Source organism: Pleurodeles waltl, chromosome 4_2 (genome assembly GCF_031143425.1).
Source record: "Pleurodeles waltl isolate 20211129_DDA chromosome 4_2, aPleWal1.hap1.20221129, whole genome shotgun sequence".
NCBI lineage: Eukaryota > Metazoa > Chordata > Amphibia > Caudata > Salamandridae > Pleurodeles > Pleurodeles waltl.
The window spans coordinates 20,026,510-20,050,787 of NC_090443.1; the positions used below are offsets into that span (position 1 = coordinate 20,026,510).

Here is a 24,278-nt window from a genome sequence, read left to right on the forward strand (position 1 = left end):
TGAGGCTCCTCCCTGGAACTTACAGCATTAGGGGAGTTTAAGAACTTTAAATGTCAGGACCCAGCAGCAGCATGCCATAATAGCAGCCCTGAGAGCCAGCAAGAGCATTCCAGCTGCCATGTATGACTCATTTTTAAAATTTATTTTTTAGGTTTTGCCTACCAGACAGTGCAAGCTATCTACTGGCAAAAAGACGTTTTGTTAGGTTACAGTGAGTTTGATCCCAACCCTCGTTTACTATTAGTTGGTTTCCTTGTGACTCTCATTTGCTTGCTTTTTGTTTGTCATTGTGTGTGGGCTTTACTTCCTCTTCTTGAGTTTGTTTTTCCACTGACGAATAGATGCATTACTTGTGTCATTCCACTTCTCACTTTGAACCTCCAATTTCTTCTGTTTCATTAAGAAAACAGGATACATATGTTTTACAGGTGTTTCACTTGTCTTCTGCTCCGCTATCGTGCTCCGTGCTGCTCTCTCTTGCAGTTGTACTACTCCCATGCCCCTACGTTTTGTGCTTGCACTTGTTTGCTTCTCCCCCACTTTGCTTTCTTGACCGTGTGCTTCCCTAAAGAGCTCCATGTTCCTCTAGCCTGTGTGTTTCTCCTCCGCCGCTCCACATTCCTCTCTCTGTTAGAAATGAGGGCTCTGTGTGGCAGTCAGTTTGCACTCTGCACAAGCAGGGACCCTCACTCTAGTCAGAGTAAGGAAGATACAAACCTAGAATAACTTCTGCTCATCCCCTTGGTAGCTTGGCACAAGCAGTCAGGCTTATCTCAGATGCAATGTGTAAAGTATTTGTACAAACACACACAGTAACACAGGAAAAACACCACAAAAGTACTCAACACCAGTTTAGAAACATAACCAATATTTATCTGAGTATAACAAGACCAAAATGAAAAAAATCTAACATACACAAGGAAAAATATAAATTTTGAAAGACTAAACTTCAATAAAGCGCTTAGAAACACAATCGCTCCAACTTGGGCTATCAGGGCATCATTGACAGAGTCATTCCCAACAATCCAACATCGGTCATGGAGTTGCATGGGCCCCAGGTGCAGTATCGAAGACACAAGCTGGTGCACGGAGTCGAGGAGGTGGGGCATCACAAGATCCTGTGAGACATTAGTTCCTATCTGCAGAGCAGGGGAGGTGATGTGGCCTCGATGTGAGGCGCTGGTTCCTGACGATCCAGCGGGGTCTATGAATCTGCAGGGTCAAGATGCGATGGGCGACCTCTTGGGGTCCCGGTCATGACATGGGGCTACAAGCGCCAAGCGGGGTCAGGTGTCACGGACGTTGGTGACACAGCACACGGGACTCATGGAGTCACCAGACATCAGCGGAGCTGGGGTGGTGTCGGGCCTGCAGTGTTAGTTGTGGTCGGCGCACTCCAGCATGAACCACAACTTTGGGGGAAGGTGGAGTCGCAGAGTCAGGCAGCGGCATCTGTCCTGGAGTCATTCCGGAGTTGGTGCACCTGGTTCTTCTTGTTTTTAGGCCACCGTCCCAGGGGCCCAGAAACTGGAACTGTCACCGCCTGGTGAGTTAGGGTCCACGGCAAACAAACCCAGAGGCTGGTAGGCGAAGTCTTTGATGTCCCTGAGACTTCTTAACAGGAGGCAAGCTCAGTACAAGCCCTTAAAGAAATTTCACAAGCAGGATACACAGCAAAGTCCAGTCTTTGTCCTCTATAAGGTAGAAGCAGCAATGCAGGCCAACCCAGCAAAGCACACACAGCAAATGGGCAGTACTCCTCCTCCAGCTCTTCTCCTTAGCAGAGGTTCCTCTTGATCCAAAAGTAGGCAAACTTCAAAGGAAAGTCTTTGCTGTTCACAAGATCCTGCCTTGCCCAGGCCTGGCTTCAGAAACACTCCAGGGGGTTGGAGACTGCATTGTGTGAGGACAGGCACAGCCCTTTCAGGTACAGGTGTCAGCTCCTCTCTCCCACTGTAGCCCAGGATGACCCGTAAGTATATGCAGAGCACACCTCAGCTTCCTTTGTGTCACTGTCTAGAGGGAATTCACAAGCAGCCCAGCTGTCAATCTGACCCAGACAGACTTTCCACAGGCAGGCAGAGGCACAGAATGGTTAAGCAAGAAAATGCCCACTTTATAAAAGTGGCATTTTTAAACAGACAATCTAAAAACCAACTGTACCAAAGGATGTCTTTTTAAAAATTGTGAGAACAGAGACCTCAAACTCCATATGCCTGTCTGCTCCCAATGGGAAATTACTCTTAAAAGATATTTAAAGGCAATCCCCATGTCAACCTATAGGAGAGAGAGAGCCCTTGCAATAGTGAAAGACAAATTTGGCAGTTTTTCACAATCAGGACATGTAAAACACACCAATGTATGTCCTACTTTTTAAATACAGTGCACCCTGCCCATGGGACTAACTAGGGCCTACCTTAGGGGTGACTTACATGTAGTAAAAGGGAAGGTTTGGGCCTGGCAAGTGGGTACACTTGCCAGCTGGAATTGGCAGTGCAAAAATGCCCAGACAGACATTGCAGTGGCAGGTCTGAGACATGTTTACAGGGCTACTCATGTGGGGGGCACAATAAGTGCTGCAGGCCCACTAGTAGCATTTGATCTACAGGCCCTTGACACCGCTTGTGCACTTTACTGAGGACTTACTATTAAATCAGTTTCATCAATCAGGGATAACCAATTATAAGCACAGTTTACACAGGGAGCACTTGCACATTAGCACTGGTCAGAAGTGGTAGAGTGCTGAGAGTACCAAAACCAGCAAAAACTAAATCCAGCACACAGTCAAAAATACAGGAAGCAGAGGCAAAAAGACAGGAGAAACCACACCAAGGATGCCAGGTCTAACACTCTCTAACCCATGCTACTCTCTCTTGCCCTCCATACTGCTTCCCCTCTAGTGTCTTACATGTTGCTTTCATCCATGTTGCCCTCCATGTTGCTTTTGCACCCCTGTGTTTTTTCACCACCCATGCAGCTCCTTCTCCACTAGTATCCTCTGTGTTCCTTCACCCCACAAAGGGAGGGAAACACTTTAGTGCTCTTTATTTTATTTGTATTTACTGATCAAACTGGGATGATAAAATAAGAAAATAAATGCACACTTCATTTTGTAGGTGTGCACGCCTATAAATTGAGGTGTGCGAATGCGTCATAGTGTCTTTTTATGTTTATTCTTAAGCCATGATGCACAGCATTGTGGATCTGTATAGAAATGCCAAAAACTATTGTCAAAGTTGGTGGGTCCCAAGACAAGATCTACTGACTTTGTCAATATCTGTCTTTTTTTCTTATTAGTTTTTTACTCCACGAAGCTAGTGAAGTGTTTTAAGAATGTATGTAATTGGGAAGCACTAAACTTCACAACTTGACACAGGAATACAATAGTCTCAAGAAGAGTGCATGTCCCAAGCAAAAATGGTTTCATGCACTTCTACAGCCACAGGTAAACACGAGCGGAGTATGACTTTTCTCAAGACACCTCTATTTAGCACATGTAAACAAGAATTCTGTGCAGTGCCAGCCTTTTTTTCAACTATCTGCAGACACCACAGCATGGTACACTTACACATTGCGTTATTCAATATGCATTTGTCTTCATTTGTGGGTCACTGAAGGAAAGACATAGGCCCTGATTCTTAAAGGTAAACTTGGACGTTTGGTCTAAACGTAGACCAAACGTCTAAGTTTATGACTTTTGGGAATTCACAAAGGGCATTTACGATTAATATCTTTATATCCACACTCAGGGCGGAGATCAGACGTCTAAGTTTACCTTTGAGAATCAGGCCCATACTGTTGGCCAGACAAAGTATGCAGATTTTGTGCCCCATGTTTATTGCCAGTGAACATTCAGCTGCCTAAACTGCCGTAGATGGAGGTGGGCAAATGCCCCTGGAAAGGGTGGAGAGGGAAGCAGGGGTACGTTGAGACTTCCCCCTTAAAAGAAACAAAAAAAATGAAAATGGAAATCACTACGAGGCATTTACTATTGCCAAGAGTGTGTCAGTGTTTGCCCAGCAGTGAAATGTCTGCAAATTACTAGACTCAATGACCTTGGAGATTTTAAAGTAATCGAACTCACTGACAGAAGGCTAGTCTGACTTCTAGGTTGATGGGGGACTCTAAGAGAACATTTAGGAAAATAGTTTCAAAACATGCTTGATCAGTGGATGAGCTTAATAGATGTTATTCATCAAAATGCATACATTACCAGAGTTCGCAGCCAACACAGTTCACAATGTATGTGCCAACACTGAATGGAAGTAAGTGGTGCAGAATAGGAGTCCTGCAATGGAAAGAACACCAATTGTTGAAAATACTATACACAGACATACATATATATTTATAATACATGGGATTCTGTAACCCCTGTATAAATGGCAGTCTCGGATTTCTTTAAATTTGAAACTTGTGATGAACCCAGTCGTCAGAACTCAACTACTATAGTTATCATTGTTGAGTTCCGAAGTCACAATGCCTGCTGCCGGAGCCAGCAGCCAAGGTGAAAGGCAGGTCAGGTCAAGGAGCATAACGGAAGCAGCTGTTTAAAGCAACCTTGCTTTTCTTTCTTCTGCTCTATTTTTTACCTTACAATGACAAGCAGAGAGAACATGTTAATATTTTGCACTCATTAGAGTGAAAAAAAACAGAATCGTTCTGCATGCTTCTACACCTTCCTAGCTAGTGCAAATTATTTTTTCAGAAAAATGATTTTTATTGAACTGTTTCTAATATCTGTTCACAACCAATAACAAGTTTTGGATGTGCTTAATTTTGCACTAGAGGTTTTATTTTTACTCTTCATGTTTGCAAACATGCTTGCTCTTTCATACATAAGAGGTATGCACCAAGGTTTTAAGTGATTTGTGGGAAAAGTGACTGTATTTTATATGGGATAAAGTTCCCCCGGCATACATGATAAGCAGAGCCACTAGAATTATACGATTGTGCAGCTAAGGCAATTTTCACATAATTCTAGATTTGCAACATAATCCATCAGCTGCAGATTTTAACAAAAAAAATGTTTCTAGCTCAGATGGTTCAAAGGTTACTACAAATGTAGTGGTACTTGTTGATGTGCAGGGGAGGGCCCATTGCAAAGCTGGACTGGTCACCTCTATATTGCATATTGCTATATTTGGGTGTTAAACTGGTACTAATGAGGTGCAACCAATGCCAGAAAGTGTTTTCAAGATTAAAAATGACAAAATAGTCAAGTAATTCTAATTTAGAATGTGCTGCATAATTTGCCTTTCTTGCCGCATAATTTACCCCACCCTACTGCATATTTTGGCCCTTACCTAGTGCATAATTCCAGTGCCTCTGGTGATGAGGATGTTGCAAGTAGATTCAGAGTCCCATAAACGTATACAGGAACATGGCCTTTGGTGTTGTTCCTCTATATGGTTATGGAACTTTTCGGTGACTTGCAATATCCTTATAACGAACTGCAGTGGCGTACTTTATCCCTTATATAATTAGAACATTGGAATGTTCATGGATGTCAATTCGCCCAAAATGCCAAAGGTACCGGAAGTAGCATCAGACACCCTTCACTTTCACTCACACACATATGCTTACATACAAACACGCTCCCTCTCACATAAACATGCTCTCACCCTCCAACAACACACACACCACATGGATTTAAAAGCTTTTTTTTTTTTTTTATACTTATCTCAGCTACCAGGGAAGGTCTTAGTCCAGCTAACTGTGCTCCAGTTTTATTACACTAAAATTGAATAATGCAATGCTATTCACTGTTAGTGTAATAGAAAATTGACAGAAAACAAGGTGAGGGACCCTCAATGGACGTCCACAAGGTTGAGCTGCTGCTGGGATCCAGGCACTGATTTTACCACCTCTGAGGCAAGGGGTCACAAAAGAAGTGCCAGGGTTTCCAATGGGTAATCAAAGGGATCACAAGGGGCAGGCTAGGAGGGCGATCCCTAAATGACATCCATGGGAATGTTGGCCGCTTCACTGAAGACAATGAAATGACTCAGGGCTAATAATGGCTGGTATAAGCCTTCTGTTCGAACATTCCAATGTCTGTCTTCCTGGTCCTCCCTTTTAATTTAAAATATTCTGTCCTCAGTGGGTGGAATGCTCTAGTAGCCTTGTAGCCCTTCTGCCTCAGGCTATACCATTTGTTAAAGGCCCTCTCCCTTGTTATAAGCCCTTGTCTGTGGCTCAGGCCTATAACTCACTTTCTGGACCATTAAGGAGCAGAATGGCCTTTTATAGTGGGTATAAGGCTATAATGTGGCCCAATAACATGTTATTTAGAGCTACTGTGCTAATAAATGCACATTCAAGCATTTATGACTATAGCACAAAGTTCAGATTCCATTTTATTATCACAGTATAGCAAAACTGGAAAGAACAAAACACTGCAGCACACAGAATGTATAGTCCAACAGTGTAGCAAGGATAAGTATCCCTGATGGTGTATTGGAGGTCGGAGGAAGCAAGAGGTTGAAAAAGTCTCAAGTCTTTTTTGTAGAAGGTGTCTTTATTTGTAGGTACTATTGATCATTGTGCCATCGTCGAGATACAGCCAACACATGTTTCGTCACTTAGGTGACTTCATCAAGGCTTCTTAAAGTGGACCTGTGAGTAGGCGAAGCTGCCCAAGCAGCAGTAGGTGAGTAAGGTATTGAACAGGTATGGTTAGGGAAGTAGAGGAGGCCCTGATAAGCCTGGAGTCCCGCCTTGGAGAGAGGAGTGGAGACGTGCGGAACGCAGTCTTCGAAGCGTATAATGGACGGACCAGAGTAGGAGAGAGGCATCATAACCAACTCGAGGCCAATAACTCTTGAGTCAAACCTCCTCCCAATACTCAACAATGGAAATAATCAAATATTACACCCTGTAGATCTGTATGTACACTATATATCTCTATTCAGAGAGGCAGGTAGCAAGATTTATGGACTGATAGATGCAGATGGAGGACAGACAAACAAGGAGACATGCATAAACAGACAGGGATAAACAGAAGATACAAAGCCAGCAATGGACTGTTTGGCCGAAATACAAATATAGATAGATAGATATAGATAGATAGATATAGATAGATAGATAGATAGATAGATAGATAGATAGATAGATAGATAGATAGATAGATAGATAGATAACAATGGGCGTTGGATCGGGCAGCTGGGTTGGTGGATGGATGAACAGACAGACAGATAGTGTCAAATAGCTGGACAAATAGACACAAACGGATAGGTAGGCACACTGCCAAGCAGACAACCATGTGAGGGCAGACTAGGATGAATAAACAGGCAGAAAGACAGAAAGACAAATGTAACCTACACAGAGTTTATCTTGTTGAGACTCAGAAGAGCCTCAACGTCTGTGACCTCACAATGGCCCCCTGGTGTTTCAAGCACCTGTAAATGTTCAAGTGTCTTCTAATCCAAAGATCAACAGGACATTGCCCGACCATTGTGACTGCACTGGGAGATCATTTTCGATCTAGTCAAATGTAGCCAAGAAAGCTCTATGCACACCGTTGTTCTACAAGTCTACCTTTGGCAGAGACTTTCCTTGCACGGTGGCAAATGAATGCTTTTTTTCTGCAATTGTATCTTTTGCAACAAAAATTGTCATCAAAGTCACGATTTTAGTTCAACTGTAGTAAACCATACAACCTGCAGCCTTTGCAAGTTGCAAAAAATTCAGTGAAATTTTGCAAAGATTTAAAAAAATAACTTTGCACCTTTCACAGCCCTAGTTAGAGGGTAACAAGCTCTCCTCACCAAGCAGATATGACACTTGTATGAATCCGTCCGTTGCAGGCGTTGTGTAAGTTCCTGAATCTGCTCCTTCAACATCTGCACTGTTACGGCAGCGAGGCCAGCTTCCTCTTCCTCCCTGCGGAGATGGAGACAAGAGATGTGCAAACACTGGTCGCAAAGACAGAGCATCCCCTAGCTCAGAGTGACACCGAGGAATCGAGGTACATCAAGCATAAGCCCACAGCTCCGCTACCACCACACAAACGCTGCTTTAAATTGGCAGGTGCCGCCCAGTCCTGAGTGCCTGCACCTCCTTAATTTGAAAGGGCGAGTACTCAGCACTACTGCATTTAAGTGGGGTCTACCTGCACATCTCAGGAGCAAGCAGATACTCTAAATAGTGAGCACCAGCACTTCTATATTTGCATTGAAAGCGCTGCACACAATAGTGGAAGAGACAGCCAGGAGAACTGCAGACATCAGGCAGCGTGGCACTGACAACAGGCTGAAAAACCAAAGACTTCAAATACATTGACCCAAGAACGTCCACTTCTAAAATGTCAAGCATGCACAATTATCACCAAAAACATGTCAAGATGCACCTAATCCTATTATCAAACACCGGGCTCCAAATATAAAAAATAGGCGACAAATAATGAATTTATCTAGCCCTACAGTAGGAGAAAGGTGGGTTGGCTGGATTTAAAGGTGGAAAATAGGTCGAATTTCGGTACGGAGATATTTCTGAATGGTCGATATTTTTGAAAGAGCATATTTTTGAGTCTATTCTGCATCTCTCTAGCTGCAGAAGAGTTGCACAAGCCCCAGTTCCCAGTTTCAATCACACTTAAATTGCATCCATTACTCTACCGTTGCGTCTTAATTACCTTTTGAATGTGGTGTCCAATCCTAGACTCGTAAGAGTGCCATCTTGTGCCACTGGCGACGTGCTAGAGCTGGGGGACTGGAATCTAAGCAAAGGCTGGTGAAGGAACGGTTTCAAAAAGAGCCAGAGGCTGGCAGTGATCAGTGTTAAAAAACTTTTTGCTAAAGCATTTATAAAGCAACAGTCGAACCTCAGGGAGTCCGGAAATTCTACAAGTTAGCAACAGAAGTGAAAAACACTTCCACAAACAGTAGTTTCCCAAAAAAAAAAACTACAAACCAAATGCCTTATAAAATCGTCCAGAACTCAGAAAATGAACCCCAAAAACTTCCAGAGTTATTCAGCACTCACCAATGATCCCAAAGGGAATACAGGAAACTCCAAACTCAGCAAATGAGCACCGAGGTGGCCCACCAAAAACACAGAACTCCTCAATTGAGGCCAGCGGGTTTCCTTAAATAGCTATACCAAGGGACTCGGAAACATTAGGAAGTCAAGGGGCTTTAATCAAAATCCAGGTCTCAGCATTGAATGACTTCAAGAAATATTAAGAACTGAAACACTGAAAACCTAGCAATGAAACCTGAGAGTTATCCCCGCCTTATCACTGGAACAGACAGATTTCTAAAATCACCTGGATCCCTGAAGGTCAACCACAGATGAGCCACACACTGACAGCAATATTTAGTGGAGCAACACATAATGACTTATTTTGCCTTGGCATAAAAACACAATTCAGCTTGTACCATGTGTTAAATTTATAGCCTCTACTATCTATTTTCCTAGAACTCACGGGATAATGTCCCATGACCACATCGGGGGATGTTTGGCTCCATCTCATGTAGAAAATAAATGAGTAGACTATGTGGATGCCTCATACGCAGACATAGGATGAGATTCCATAAATACATAAAAGGACAATGAGTGTTTTTGCTGTGCATAAGGTATATTCTTGCGGATTTTGCTGTTATTTCAAGACTCAGGTGAACATTTTTCATGACCCATGCATATACATTTTGATGAATTTTAATTCTTTTTGTATAACTGTTTACTGAGACTAATCCTCGAAGTCACTGGCTCAGATTTAAGAGGGCTGGGTCTAGCGTCATTCCAATGCCACATTAGCGTACATTTTTTTACGGTAATGTGGGGTTGGAAGGCCAAAAACACCGTACCATATTTACAAAGTTGCGCAATGCATGCATTGGACCACTTTGTAACCCCTTGCGCTACATTATACCTGCGCCAGGCATAATGTATGCAAGGGGGGTGTTCCGGCATTAGTGGGGGCTGGAAAAATGGTGCAAATTTATCTAAAAGATTTGTTTGTGTCATTTTTTCCAGGATTTTTAATGCCTGCTCAGAGCAGGTGTTGAAAGGAGGCTCCCATTTGCTTTACTGGGTCTCTGGGTCCTTTGCAGGACTAGCATCAAAGTTTTTGATTCTAGTCCTGCAAAGTGCCGAGCTTGGGTAAAGAATTAAGACGCTAGTTCCATAATTACCGACATGGTGCGCCAAATTTAAATATGGCGCACACATGGGGGAATTAGGGGGGCGCTAGGGGGTGCATGAAAAGTGGCGCTGCACTGAGTGCAGCACCGCTTTTCATAAATCTGCCCCAGTGTTTCTTAACCTTTTGACTTCTGAGGGCCCCACTTAGTCATTACTGAAAATCGGGGACCCCCACTGAGTCATTATCGGAAGGTAGAGACACCAGCCAATGCACTTTCGATAATATGAAGTGCAAAACAACACATACAATATATAGAAATAAACATTCTCCCAAAAAAAATACAAATGATTACATATTTTATATAATTCACAAGAAAATATAAAAAAAAGAAAAAAAAAGATTTTAATAGGAAGGTTGGAGCTTTTCTAAATTCAATTGAGGCCACTCACTGTCCATATTATATTATTTTTGAGGCCCCTGCACTGCTCCGAAGAATCAGTCTGATGATACTAACTGAATGTTTAGCCTCAAATTTCATATTCCTCCACATTTACAGGAAATTTTGAAATTCTGAAGAAAGTAAATCCTTATGAAAGGAATATTTTACCCTGATGTCTAAAAAAGCTGCACAGGGGGCTGTGAGCGGGGTGGGGTCAGTCATAAGGGTGTGTTGTTTTGAATTTTTCCCAGAATAAATTTAAGAGGTTATTGATCAAAGGCTCACAGGAAGTAATACATAGCTTAAGGCTAAAGTATGACTTAGAAGGTTAATCGTTGCAAACTAATCTTACACAGAATTCTTAGCATGCAATATTTTGAAATGCCTGCTTGGCCTTTTGTATAGCAATACTTGGGTAGCTGATGACAGTACAACCATCGATCTTCAGGACCATAGCTACATCTAGCGTCCTTAACTTTTTTTTGGTTTCTAAGGGCAGGTATTTGCCTGTGTTGTGTTTACTATTACACTGTAATCCAAAAAGAGGTACAGTAAATGGAAAACGTGGCGCAAAAGATCACTGTATTGTTACAAAAGTACAACAAAGTGGAATAAAAATGGGAAAACAAGCTGGCGAGAATGAAAATAAATTTAGCACTGCAAGGTGCAATACTGAAAAGTTTTATATACCTTGAAAAAAACTCAGAGTGAACTGTTGGGAAGATAAGGGAGACTTACTTCAAAGCCCTGGTGTGGACAGGCCCTGTAAGAGCCCATATTCCAAAGACACAATCACTACTTCCCAGTACCTCACGATTTGCGAAGCACAAGGCTGAGGAAACAGATGCACACAGAGTCACAGGGAATCTGTAAATTGTAAAGGATACTTATGTGGAAGGAACGGCGGCAGTTCATCCCCTTCAGACTCAATGTCCACATCGTCCTCCCTGCTAGACGTGCTCTTGGGTGTTAACAACTGCGGATCTGTAAAAGGTGAGAATCAAAATCAATTACACTAGAAAACTGGAGGCCATTCACCATGAGTAGATGCCAAGACTCTGCAATTAAACCACAGTTGAGTGACAGTGCCTCACTCCCTATGCAGTCAATGGATATTCAAAATCCCCATCGCCCGTTTCAACTACAGGACTTTACTTCTTATTGAGTGACTGGGTACTGGGTGACACCGCACAGTGCCTGGACCTCCGGGTTCAGTGATGGAGCCTCACCTCCTATGCAGTGAATGGGTACTCGGTGCCACCCTCCACACAGTGCATGGATCTCCCGGTTTACTGACTGTGCCCCACTCACTTACACACTTAAAGGGGCCCTTTAGACTAGTGCTGGTACTTCGCCACCACAAGACAGACCATTAATCTCCCGGGTCCCCAGATGTGCCCCACTCAGTCTTGCAGTGAAAGAGACCCTTCAGTCAAGTGCTGGTCAATTACAGCAAAGTAACAGTCCTGCCAGCGTGATTTGCTACATCTTGCAAATGAGGACCCAAATGTCGCTCTGTTGACAGACTCACAATACACTCACAATATCTGTGTGCAGTCTTGCTTCCTATGCGTAGTGCCTTCCCACCCTCCATATAGTGCCAATCCTGTCCTACGTACAGCAAAAGCACTCGGACAGTACAAAGCTAGTTCTATCTATCTAGTTATGGCCCTTGCATTGCTTGCTTGTGATCTCTGCAGTATAAAATAATGTCCTCAGCGTTCTGATCATTCTGGACCTCTCAACCTTCTTTGACACCATTGACCAATCCACTTTCATTCACATCATGAAGTCTCAGATTGTATTTATTGTTAACATCTTCACTAGTTATCCTCCTACCTATCAAATTGAAAGAAGATCCTTCATTGGGCACCTCTCTGCCCCAGAAGGGCCCTACCATCTCCCTTAAGGTTTTATATTTTCCCCTATCATCTTCAGCCTGTAAATGGGCCCCTTAGTCCCCTACTCACGATATTAACTTATATTCTGACAATACACAGCTCTACTTAAAATTATCTGCTGACTCCTCAAACAATGCCTGCACCTCATCCAGATGGATGTCTGCCCCCCAACTTAGGGTCAATCTCAGGTAGACTCAATTCCTGCCATTTTCTAAGAGCAACTACCAACAACTAGTCCAAACATGGCTCAAAATCAAAGACTTGCATAATTTCAAACCACAACTTTCATGTGAAGCTCAGTCACTTGAATTCACCCAAGGCACAAAGCTTACCCTAAACCAACAGATCAAGAAAAAAAGAGAGCTTGGTATCAACTCTCTCTGCTAGAAGGTAGAATTATTCCTCTTAGAAAGTGACTTCACATTTACTATTCAAGCCCTTGTACTCTTGCATCTGGGTGGTGGCAACATCCTGCTCCATGTCTTCCCAGACTCCACAATGGCCCTAATTAAGTGCACCTCACATGCCGCTGCATATCTCATTCAGGGCCGAAAGAAATTTGGCTACATCACCCCAATCCTAATGGACCCCACTAGCTCACCTTGCCAGCTTACACCATTTCCATATCCAGCTGCATCATTTACAAAGCTATCACAACCGGCACTCCTGCCTATCTGGCTGACAAGATCACAGTCTCTGGTAGCTCTTGGCGCACCGGCAGTCTGGACACCATTGGATTAGAGCTGAAAAATCTCTACAGTCACCAGACCTCCCCAACCCTAGTTCAGGAGAGGGCACTGTGCACCATGCAGCACAAGCCACCTCTCCATACAGTGTGAGCTCCCGCCACATGCCTTGTGCAATGTGCACTGCAAACCCTTCCTCATGTAGTGTTACCCCATACAATACAAACCCCTACCCCGCTGTAAACAGTGCAAGTTTCTGCCCATGTAGCAGAAGCTGCTGCTCCATTCAGTGTGAACTCCTGTCATGTGCCTTGCGCACTGTAGTTCAGTGCAGTTTCCTGCTCTCTTGTTGAAGAAGCTCACGTCCCACGCAAGCTTTGTGGCCTTCACTCCAAGAGGCTATTACCTTTCGTTTCAAGTAGGCCTTTCTCGTCGCCACACCGGCTTCCTTCGGAGAGCTCCTCCTCGCCCTCTCTAGACATCCTCAGCAGTGAGCCCACCAGCTGCTGTCAGCAAAGGAATTGGTAGGAAAACAGGCAAGAAGAGAGAAGTAGGACAGACACAAAACAAGAGGAGACATAGAAAGAACATAACTTAGGGCGGGTCTTGATAATATTGTACAACACAAACAGATGATGTGCATACAAACTGTGTTATGAGCCCACTGTAGATTCAAGAGAGGGCACAGAAGGTGGTCCTTGACTCAAACGTGGTACACACCTCTGGACTATGGGACAAAGACAGGCACACGCTGTGTACTGTGGGAAAGACCAGGCAGAAACATCAGTACTATAGGTCGAGGACAGACATATGCAGTCCACTTTTTCTCAATGGCAGAAAAAAACATTGTACTCAAGGATAGGCAGGCACGGTGAACTGTGAATTGGAGGAAGGCACATATCTCTGTACGGTGAGCCAGGCACAGATATAAACGGCATTGTGCTTGAGGGTAAGCACCCACTTTCAAGTGTGGATTGTGGATGGTCATGGGCTGTGTACCTTGGTGGAGACTTGCAAGCAGGCACACAAGAAGGTGCACTTTTGGTCAAGGACAGACATACTGTCCTGTAGGTCAATGGAAGGAAGACACTGTGCTATGAGTCTGTTGCAGTTACACACTGAGTTACACACAGCACACTATGGGTGTAGGAAAAGAATGTGACGTGCATTGTGGGTAGAGTGTAAGTGCATACTGTGCATGGAAAGCAAAAGCATTCTGTGTACTGCAGGTGAAGGTCAATGGCATAATGTGCACTGCGTTTTAAGGCATACACAATGTACTACGAAATTAAAGATGGTAACCTCTGTGCACTGTGCATTGAGGATGGGCACCACAGAAGGGAAGACACAGAATGTCCAACATGTACATGAGGGTGAGAGATAAGCTCAAAAGGTGGGCAGAAGGAGGGAATTTATGAAGTGTCAAAGCACAGCCAGACATGCTCTATAACATTCAAACTGGGGTACTGGGGTAGCACAGTACCTGCTCTTCCAGGCCACCCTTCATTCTCTTACACCTCCCGGCTCTGGCTGTAAAAACACATTTAAAGGAGTGAGAATAATTCACCAACCAATTGAGACAAGCAATAAAGATACCCAGCCCACAGAAGTCATAGTCCTCACCTCCAAGGCGAGCTTCCCGGTTGGACTTCACCTGCTGGAATGACTAGAAAAGGTGAAACAACGAGAGAAATTAGTCCAGGGGCACCAAAAGTATTCAGAAACTTGAGTCAAAAGAGTTTTAGGGGAAAAACTCAAGTGGAAAAATTATTAACTTTAGACAACTTTGTGGCTACTTAAACTTTGAGAATAGCCCTGGAAAGCATCATCATGGACAGCAAACTCTCCATGAAATGTCAGGTCAACGCCATTTCCTCAGCCTGCTTCCACATGCTTAGCAAAGTCTTCAAGTGGCTCCCTATCAACACCAGAAAAACAGTAAGCAGGCCTTCATCACCAGCTGGCTAGACTACGGCAACAAACTTATGAAAAGATTTCAGGTGATTCAGAACGTAGCTATCAGACTGATCCTCAACCTGCCCTACAGAAGCCACATTATCCAAACCTGAAAGACCTCCACTGACTCCCCGTTCATAAGAGATGCCAATTCAAGCTTCTATCCCACACGTAAAAAGCCCTCCATGGCCAAGCACCACCTAAATGAAGCCCCGCCTATAGTTCCACTGACCTCTCAGGAACCTCCACTCCGTATACCTCGCCCTTTCCCAAATACCAAGCATCCACTGCTGCTGCTGCTCTGGAGGACTATCCTTCTCCTGCCTCGCCGCCAAATCCGGGAACGCCCTACCCCTTCACCTATGCACCTCACCCTTGTTGACCCACTTCAGGAAGTGACTCAAGACCTGGCTCTTCAATTGAAACCTGCAGCACAGTGCTTGGATACCCTCTCAGGTGATAAGCTGCGCTATACAAGTATTACTTGATTGATTGATTGATTGATTGATTGATTGAGAATGACCTACTCGCTCCCCCACACCTACCCACAAAATAAACAATATAGCATAATCTTACATAGTATCCAATTTACTGCTGCCAACGCTCCTCCTGCAGCATCTAACATGGAGTTCGACCATTAGTAACCAGTATTAATCTCAACAATATTTCTAGCCCATGCTCGCTTATAAGAATTTAAACAACAGGCCACATCTAAAAATGCCATGTTCGTGGGAAGTGCAAGTGCCTCATTGTGATGACAAATATTATATTTTTTTAAGTTGCTTTAAAATCTGACAGAATATTCTATAAAAGTGCAAGCAATGAAATAAAAGACGAAGATTAAAATGTGTGGACCATAATCCACGGGTGCAATTATTATCAGAATTGAAAAGTGTGTTGAACTCTTCCAGATGTAACTATTGAAAATTCAATGCCACTTTAAATTTGAATAGCAGCATACGCAACTGGGGATTCAGGAACACGTTTATATAGGGATACAGCCTTAGGACTGCAACCCAGGATTCCAACGTTTAACTCACTGAGGGTTTTCTTTAAACATAATAAAAATCCACTGCTGCCCTAGATTCTCTCTTACAGGCCTTCCTCAGCTCCCCCGTTGATAGGTGGGATGCATCCATTACTCTAAATTTCCCCACCTTCATTGTCGCCATGATTTTCACTAATCTAGTTCTAACTTGCACAATTCACTTTAGTTCACTTCTTGATATTTCCATAGCACAAAGGCTTGACACCTTTAGAGCCTTCAAGGATCAAAGCTTATCCCAAAAGGGTATGGTAGCTTTATCGGCTTAAAAATTCCATGCCTGCAGGTGCCCTTTCAGTCGTATCGCCAGGCACATTGTGCTTTGGGTAGCCCTAACAGTATTTTTCAGGCATTTACCCTCACACCTCTCCCAGCTTGCCTCTGTGCGTAGGGTCAGCAGCTAGGCTTCATATAAGCATTGTGTTGGAACCATATCATTATAAGCAGAAAATACCGGGGACAACGATGGTCTTTTGAATGTGTTTTTAAATTTTACTAGACCTCCTATAGTAGAGATTGCACAAGCCCCTGGAGTTTCTTTATGCAAGGCCCACTTTGATTTAATATTAAACATCATTTGTAAGTATTTGTATAATGTTACCACCTCCATGTCTAATTGCCTAGCACCCACTTATATGCTTTTGCTTTTTTCCCAAAATTAATTGTTTGTTTTATCCAGATTTACTTTCAGTTTATTAGTCCCACAGTATAAAGTAAGCCTTTCCAGCTTCCTCTGGAGGCCCACCTGTGTCAGAGCTAAAATGGCCAAATCATCTGTATAGAGGAGATGCAAGGAATGCCCATCACCTATTTTCGGCGAAAAAGATGGGAGCCGGAACACAGCCCTGCTTTGGCCCATTATCCATCAGGATTCTTAAAGAAATGGTCCCATTTAAATCTGGTTCTACCTGAGACCAACTCTGGTGGTGCAATTCCTGGAGGATTGCTAGTAAGCTACTGGGACTAGGGACAAAAAATAGATTAGAAAAAAAACTGAAGTGAAAGACCTCATAGACGTGAATGGGTGTTAGGCATAAGTAGCAATTTTAAAGTAGGGTTTAGGTTTTGGGTAAAGGATACAGTTATGTTAAGGTTTAGAGTTTGGGTATCGAACAGAGTTATGCTAAGGTGTATGCTTAAGGCTTACTGTAAGGGTAAGGGATAGAAATTTGGTGAAGTTTAGAGTTAAGTTTCAGGTTATGGTAAAAGATAGTTATATGGTAAGGTTTATAGTCAGGGTTTGGGTTAGGGTGAGGAATAGAGTTTTGGTAAGGTTTAGAGTTAGGGTAAGGGTAGAGTTATGTTAAGGTTTAGGGTAAGGGATAGATTTACAGTAGGTTAAAGGTTAGGGTAAGGGATAGAGTTATAGTAGGGTTTAGGGTTCATGTTAGGGGGAGGCATAGAGTGGTGGTAATGTGTAGGGTTATGGTTAATGTTAGGGTAAGAGACAGATTTATGGTAAGGTTTAGGGTTGGGGTTCATGTTATGGTGAGGGTAAAGGTTAGTGTTATGGTAAAGTTTAGGTTTAGAGTAAGGATGGTTGTATGGTAAGGCTTTGGGATAAGGCAAGGAATACATTTATGGTAAACTTTAGAGTAAGGGATAAAGTTATGGTAAGGTTTAGAGTTAGGGTCAGGGCAGGCTTTAGGGCAGTGCGAGCAGTGAGGCCGCACCAGGTGCTGACCTTAGGGGGGCGCTGTGTTTAGCAATGACTTACAAAACTTGCGATTTAAAAGCACCTGCTGAAAAGCTCCTTGTGCGTCCACCCTTCAGGAAAAAATTAAAATGTCAAGATACCTCTTGTGAGTAATGTTCCTGCTAGGGAGAGAGATGGGAGTTTTGTCCAGTGGCAGCTTTGACTTGCCATAAAGTAGCGTAGAGGGTTAATATGCATGCTACAAAGAACAGAACTATATTTTATTTGGATAGCTCAGTGGTTTAGTAAAGCTAGCCTTTATAAGCTCTTTAAAACAAATGAAATATATGTGAGGGGGGCTATAGTGAGATGAGGGGCGCATTTGCCGGGTGGTAGTGAGTGAATCCGAGGAGGTGGTCATGGAGCGGGCACAGCAAAAAAGGCTGCCGCACAGGGTGCCACCAGCGCTAAAGCCGGCCCTGCTTAGGGTAACGGATTGCACCATGGTAAGGTGAAGGGTTATGGTTAGGTTAAGGAAGAGAGATATGGTAAGGTTTGGGATAAGGTATGGAGAGCTACTGTATGGTTTGAGTTTAGGGTGCAAATCAAGAAATAGTTATGTTAAGCTTTAGTATTAGTTTAAGAAATGGATTGACAGTTCTGAATGCAGCTATGTTTAATTTCAAGTTTAATGCTTGTGAGAAGATTAGGCATAGAGTAACCAATACAAATATGGATATAGTGAGGGTCACAGTTAAAACTTATTGTTAGGAGGAGTTTTAGTTTTACTATTAATTTTAGGGTTAAAATGTGCATGTTAAGATTTTTGATGGGTTTGTGTGGGCTACCTAGGGTTCCCTCCTGAGTAAAGTAACAATGAGGGGAAAAGGGAAATCTGAGATTTAGCCCAGAATTTGTGAAATTAAAGGTTCGAGATTTTTGTAAAAATAGGAAATGAGTTGATGTTTTGTATTTTTGACCGTAAGATTAAAATAATTAGATTGATCACCAATTGATTTATGGGTTTGCAAAAATGACAACCTTCTAAAGAAGGGCGTTAATTCAATACATATAGAATTTCAGTCAGTAGATTAAAATTTTGAATGAATTAGATTCCCCCTTAATAAAGTCCATTTCTTTCAACTCGTCATGCATTTTTTGGCAAAATGATATTTGTTTTCAATTCACGATAACTTTAATTAAATGGAATCGTCTTTTTCAATGCTTGGTTGACTTTTATGGCCCCGCGTGACAGTGCCGCTGTCACCAGACAATTATATGAGCACCAGTAGATAGCTTTGGCTCGGCTCACATGTTGGGAGGCAGAAGTGCATGTTTTGATTAAGCGTAAGTTGTGTTCTTCCAGAAAAAGTGGATGCCCTCCACAAAGCTGTGATCATTTTCATCCAGCTGCTTAAGCTTGAACTTTCAGGGGCACACAGGTTATTGGAATGCTTTTAAAGTGTCTTAGAAAACTAAATAGTATCTTTATGTTGCCTTTTCTATTTACTGAAGGAATATTTTTGCAGGGGAATCTAGCACATTCATCATTCATTTTTGGGAGTATTTCCTTTGCACATCCCTACTCCTCAAAGTAAGTTCTAGAGTAGAGTTCTTAGGGGCTGTAAGTAATTCATTATGTTTAATTAATTACAACCTTACATAAGATACACTTTAAAATAATCACGATACAATTCAAATAGTAAGCCTAAATATAATAAGATCTAATTTAAAATATCTAAAATTATATTGCTGTGATCTTCATAGTCTGCTACATCAAATTTCAGATGCAAACATGAAAATATATTATCATAGTTTAAACAACAACGGTGTAATAGAATGTATGCATGGGAAACAGAAATGTAATTCTAAACAATTTTCATGACAACTTCTCTGAAAAATAATCGCTTAGCATGCATATGTAATTAGCGGGTTATTAATAAAGTGCTTGAGAGGTCCTTACGATGTCTGATATTGTGTTTCAAGAACATGCGTTTCAATACAATGTGTTTTTCCCTATACAAGCCAGAACAACAGCAGGTGATTTATGCCATCGATTCTTCCCCATAATTGCATAATCCGCATCTATAATTCTCTGCCTGCTGGCACTTTTAAGATCATCTCAGTTCTTCAATAGGGTATAGTAAGAACCCCATACGTTTGATATATAGTCTAACCGAGTTACGCTAAGACTCCAATAAATAATGCTGAGATGACATAGTGTTATGCGATTCCATGATATATTCTGATCTTTTATGAGAGGCCAATGCTGATGTATCGACTGAGTTTCTGTATCATCCCTTCATAATGCAACATGGTGTGAATTCACCAAGGCTATGTGACGTGCTTTAGATTTTTATGATAGTTAGTCAAATTGCATGAACATTTCGTGGAATTACTCGAAATTTTGCTGTAGCAATATGTTGTTTGTTGGTGTTCGTGTGACGTTTTCACTCAAGGCAGCGTGCACTTCACATAACAAAATGCGTATGAAAAGCAGGCAGCAGACTGGTTCGAGCAGACAATGCCTCTTAGCAGTGCATTACCGGTGCAAACCAGTCTCCCGCTGGTATCTCGTGAGACACATTTCTGGCAGTTTTACACTCAATTTGAAAAGTTACTTGTAATCACTAAAAATCAAAAGTTGAGAAATGTAGTGAATTACGTATAAAGTGAAATTCTGGAATGTTGGGAGTTTCGCAGGCATAATTAAAATTCCATCCAGGTCTAGAATACACCCTACCTGGTGCCGGTTAACTTTTGATCCTTCCTCTGAGGGGCAAGGAGACATCTTTGGAGAGTCTCTTCTGTCGTGAGCTGCACTCCCTCCTGCTGGATACTGAAAAGAGAAAAAAATAAAATGTGGTCACTGGGACGCGTGGACTATGCACACATTGAAGGAGTACCATTTTCCCGGGAGACCAGGTGTGGAATGCTGCAGGCTTATTTATCCGTAGGGTGCATGTGACACGTCACGTACCCCCTATGATAGGGATATGCAGTATATCATATCACTGATCCTATTTCCATGTATTGATGTATGTGATGCAACCACTCCACAAAACGATGATCTGATATGAAGATGGACAAGGTGACTACTGCTCTGGAAGAACTACAGGGGCCACGTGGGGCGGGGTCACTACACACCAGGACGCACCTGGGAACTTTTAAATAAATGTTTTACTACCCTCCAAGGGCTACAGAGCGTACTATTACATGGAGCCCCCTCGGCGTTCACGGTACATGGATGATACAACTCCTCAGAAGGGGGGCAAGGGGTGTGAGAATGAGATTTGGCCAGTCTCCCAAGGGTGCTACAGAAATCTTTCTGGTATTACGTCACTCGTCCACAAGGTCACTGCAGGGAAAAGATAATAGATGGTTTCTCTCCTAGAAGTGGTGAGATGTCTGTTCATAATTTCCAAGGGTACCATAGGAGGGCGCATGGGAAAGTATAACTCCTTCCCAGTGACTACGGGAGTCCTCACAGGAGGGTGTAATGTCTAACGAGACGCTAGGTGAAGGTATGTGTAAGGTGCCACTCCTTTGCAGGAATTTGGGAGTGTTCATGGGAAGTTGTAACTTCTCTTAATTGTCTATGGGAGGGTGTGTGTCGAGATGTCACTCCCCTGCGGCAACTAAAGAAACTCTCATGGGAAGATGTAACACCCCACCAGAGAGCAAAGGAGTACTCATGGAAAGGTGTGACTCCCCAGCACTAACTAAAGGCACACTTATGGGAGGGTGTAACTCCCCTCAGGGATTAAGGCAGTGCACAATGCAAGGTGTAACTTCTCCACATTGACTAAGAGAGCACACAGAGAAATGTGTAAGTCCTCCCCAGGACTATGGCAGCACGTATAATATAGTGGCTCTATCCTCAAGGACTAGGGAATGTGTATGGGAAGGTGTCAGTCCTCTGCAGGGGCTAGGAGCACACTCATGGGAGGATGTAACTTCTCTGCAAGGACTAAGTGAATGCTTACATGACGTTATCACTCCTTCCCAAGCATAAGGTAACGTGAATGAAGCAGTGTTGCTCCTCTCAAGGAACTGAATGAGGGAGCACCTTGCAATAATTCACTCTTTCGCATTTTCTAAGAGAGCACATTGAGACTGTTGCTCCCACACCAAGGGCTCCAGGAAGCATATGTGAAATGGTGTACTCCTACTCCACAGAGCAATGGCAACAGAGAATTCGCATGAGGTGGTGCCCCCTACTCGAGGGGGTCACAGAGTCTATGAGTGAAAAAGATGGGCTTACCTCTACACACAGAGGCAAATTGGACCTGGGTTACTCTTCAACAGAGTGCTTTCAGAGTGCATAGTAATCCCACCAAAGACAGGATAGTGAAATCCACAGGACCCTATCTCGACCTAAAGAGAATTGTCTTTGATGCTTGATTCTGGATTCTTACACTGAATCCAGAAGAAGTACAGCTTCTGGTGGTAATCAGATGCCCTGGATGAGTGAATCTCTCGTGTCAGTGGGCAGTGCTGCACTTAGTTCTGCTGTCAGTGTTCAGAGTCGGAGTTCATTTTGTTGTCTTTACATTAGGATGTAGTCTATCTGGTGTCAGTACTCAGGGCGGGAACTGGTGCTAGTGCCTGTATGGTCAGCTAGTGCTTGTTCTCTTCTCAATGCTCAGTGATCAGATTGGTTCTGTTGTCAGTGTTCTTGCATATTACTCTTTGTGGTGTCAGTGCTCATCTAGCATTGGTCCTATTTCACTGCATTGGACTGGCTATGGTTAGTGCTATTGACTGGATGTGTACGGTGTTTTTGCTTTGGTTCTCTTGTCACTGTTCTGTGATCAGGTTGGTTCTGTTGTCAGTGTCTTTGTGTATTACTCTTCCAGGTGCCAATGCTCATATGGGGTTGGTTCCTGTTTCACTGCATGGGAATGGCTATGGTCAGTACTATTGACTTTGGTGCTTTGGTTCTGTTCTCACTTCTTTGTGATCAGGTTGGGTCTGCTGTTAGTGTTCTTGTGTTTACTCTTTCTGGTATCACTGATCGTCTGGGGGTGGTTCTAATTTCACTACAGGGGAGCAGCTAAGGGCAGTACCCTTGACGAGGATGCATACGTTGTTTTTGCTTTAGTTCTGTTGTCACTGCTCTGTGGTTAGTTTGGTTCTTTTTGTAGTGTTCTTGCATATAACATGCTTTCTTGTGTCAGTGACCATCCAGGGTTGGTTCCACTTTCACTGCATAGGATGGCTAAGGGCAGTATTCTTGACCAGGATGTGTAAGGTGTCTTTGCCTTGGTTTTGTATTCACTGCTCTGTGATTAGGTTGGTTTTGTTGTCAGTATTCTGGAATGTCACTCTTTCTGGTATTTGTGCTGAAGGCTAGGGTTGGTTCTGGTGTGGGAGCATTGGCTTGGGATCAACAGATTTAAGTCTGCATACTGGTGCACACGAGTGCTGTTGCTGGCATTCCTGCATCATTGCCAGTGAGAATGGGTGTTTGTGCAGCTTGACCTTCTGCAGGTCGAGCGTCTCCTGATCCATGTGAGGAGGATGCTTCTACTGCTGCTAATTGGGTTGCACTTTTCCTGTTTGTATGGGACGTTTGGATGGCTTCTGCCAGTGTGTACCTGTCCTCAGCGAGACATGTGCAAGAGCGGTCCTCAGTGAAGAATCATTTCACCATTGCTGTCTCTAAGTTAGCTAGTATCCTGCGAGGCGACCGTCCATTGGTGTTATCTGTGCTGTACTTAATGTGTGGATGGGTGGTCGGTCAGGAACATTGTGACCTCTGCTCGTTTTAGGATGTACTCAGAATATTCCACACCTATTCGTTCTGGGAGGGTCGTACCTCGTATTTTTCAAAACAATGGTTCTTAACTGGCAATGTGTGTATACTCAATGAGAATTCGCACAATCGCATTGATAGACTGTTGTAGGAAAAATGAAAGGGAACTACACTACTATTGAAAGAAGCACAACCCCGTAAAAAGTACCCTATGGATCATGTTTATATAAAGCACAATGAAAAAATCCAAAAACATTGAAATGAAAAATACCGTACGGCCCGGGTTCTTGCTAAGTAGGGCAGCCCTTATTGTGGTTTACATATTGTTGTACCTGGAGCATGCACTTATTGTGTGTGACAAATGTAGAGTTATTTTCACTATACAAAGGCGATAATGATTGGCTTTGGCAGTGCTTGTTCTGTCTCTTTCCGCCCTAGGACTTCCACACACCTAACCATGCCCTCAGCTGCTTCAGGGAAGGCATTCTTCCATCTACTCTGTTTTTATGTTTTGTTGCGTTTCCTCATTGTTAATTTCGCTAGTCTCTGGGCTTTAAAAACCCGGAATTTCCCCAAATTCACACGTTGTACAGTTGTTGTCTAGCCTATTTTTCGTTTTGGGAGTTCCCCTATGACTACTGTGAGTAAATATCTGCACCTCTCCTGTACCTTATTCACTGAAATTAGTCGGGTCAGCTACAATATGATCACTCAGGTCTGTGGCATGTAACAGGCATACTTTCCTTACAGCTCAATTGCCTACAGCTCTGCAT

The 24,278-nt window shown here is 43.1% G+C and overlaps 1 protein-coding gene across 3 annotated transcripts in view; it reads right to left on the reverse strand.

The window, feature by feature from the left end:
* The window catches only part of LOC138292066 (E3 ubiquitin-protein ligase RNF220-like), a 111,930-nt gene that overhangs the window by 3,612 nt on the left and 84,040 nt on the right, over positions 1 to 24,278 (reverse strand). For 2 of the 3 annotated variants that reach the window (XM_069230420.1, XM_069230422.1), the window contains 8 exons: positions 20,491 to 20,586; positions 14,734 to 14,776; positions 14,594 to 14,640; positions 13,517 to 13,616; positions 11,411 to 11,507; positions 8,633 to 8,716; positions 7,767 to 7,881; positions 4,214 to 4,288 (listed from right to left, as the gene is read on the reverse strand). In XM_069230420.1, coding sequence (XP_069086521.1) covers positions 4,214 to 4,288; positions 7,767 to 7,881; positions 8,633 to 8,716; positions 11,411 to 11,507; positions 13,517 to 13,616; positions 14,594 to 14,640; positions 14,734 to 14,776; positions 20,491 to 20,586 — 657 coding nt within the window. The remainder of the gene's footprint in view (positions 1 to 4,213; positions 4,289 to 7,766; positions 7,882 to 8,632; positions 8,717 to 11,410; positions 11,508 to 13,516; positions 13,617 to 14,593; positions 14,641 to 14,733; positions 14,777 to 20,490; positions 20,587 to 24,278) is intronic. The other variant, XM_069230421.1, reaches the window with a different exon arrangement.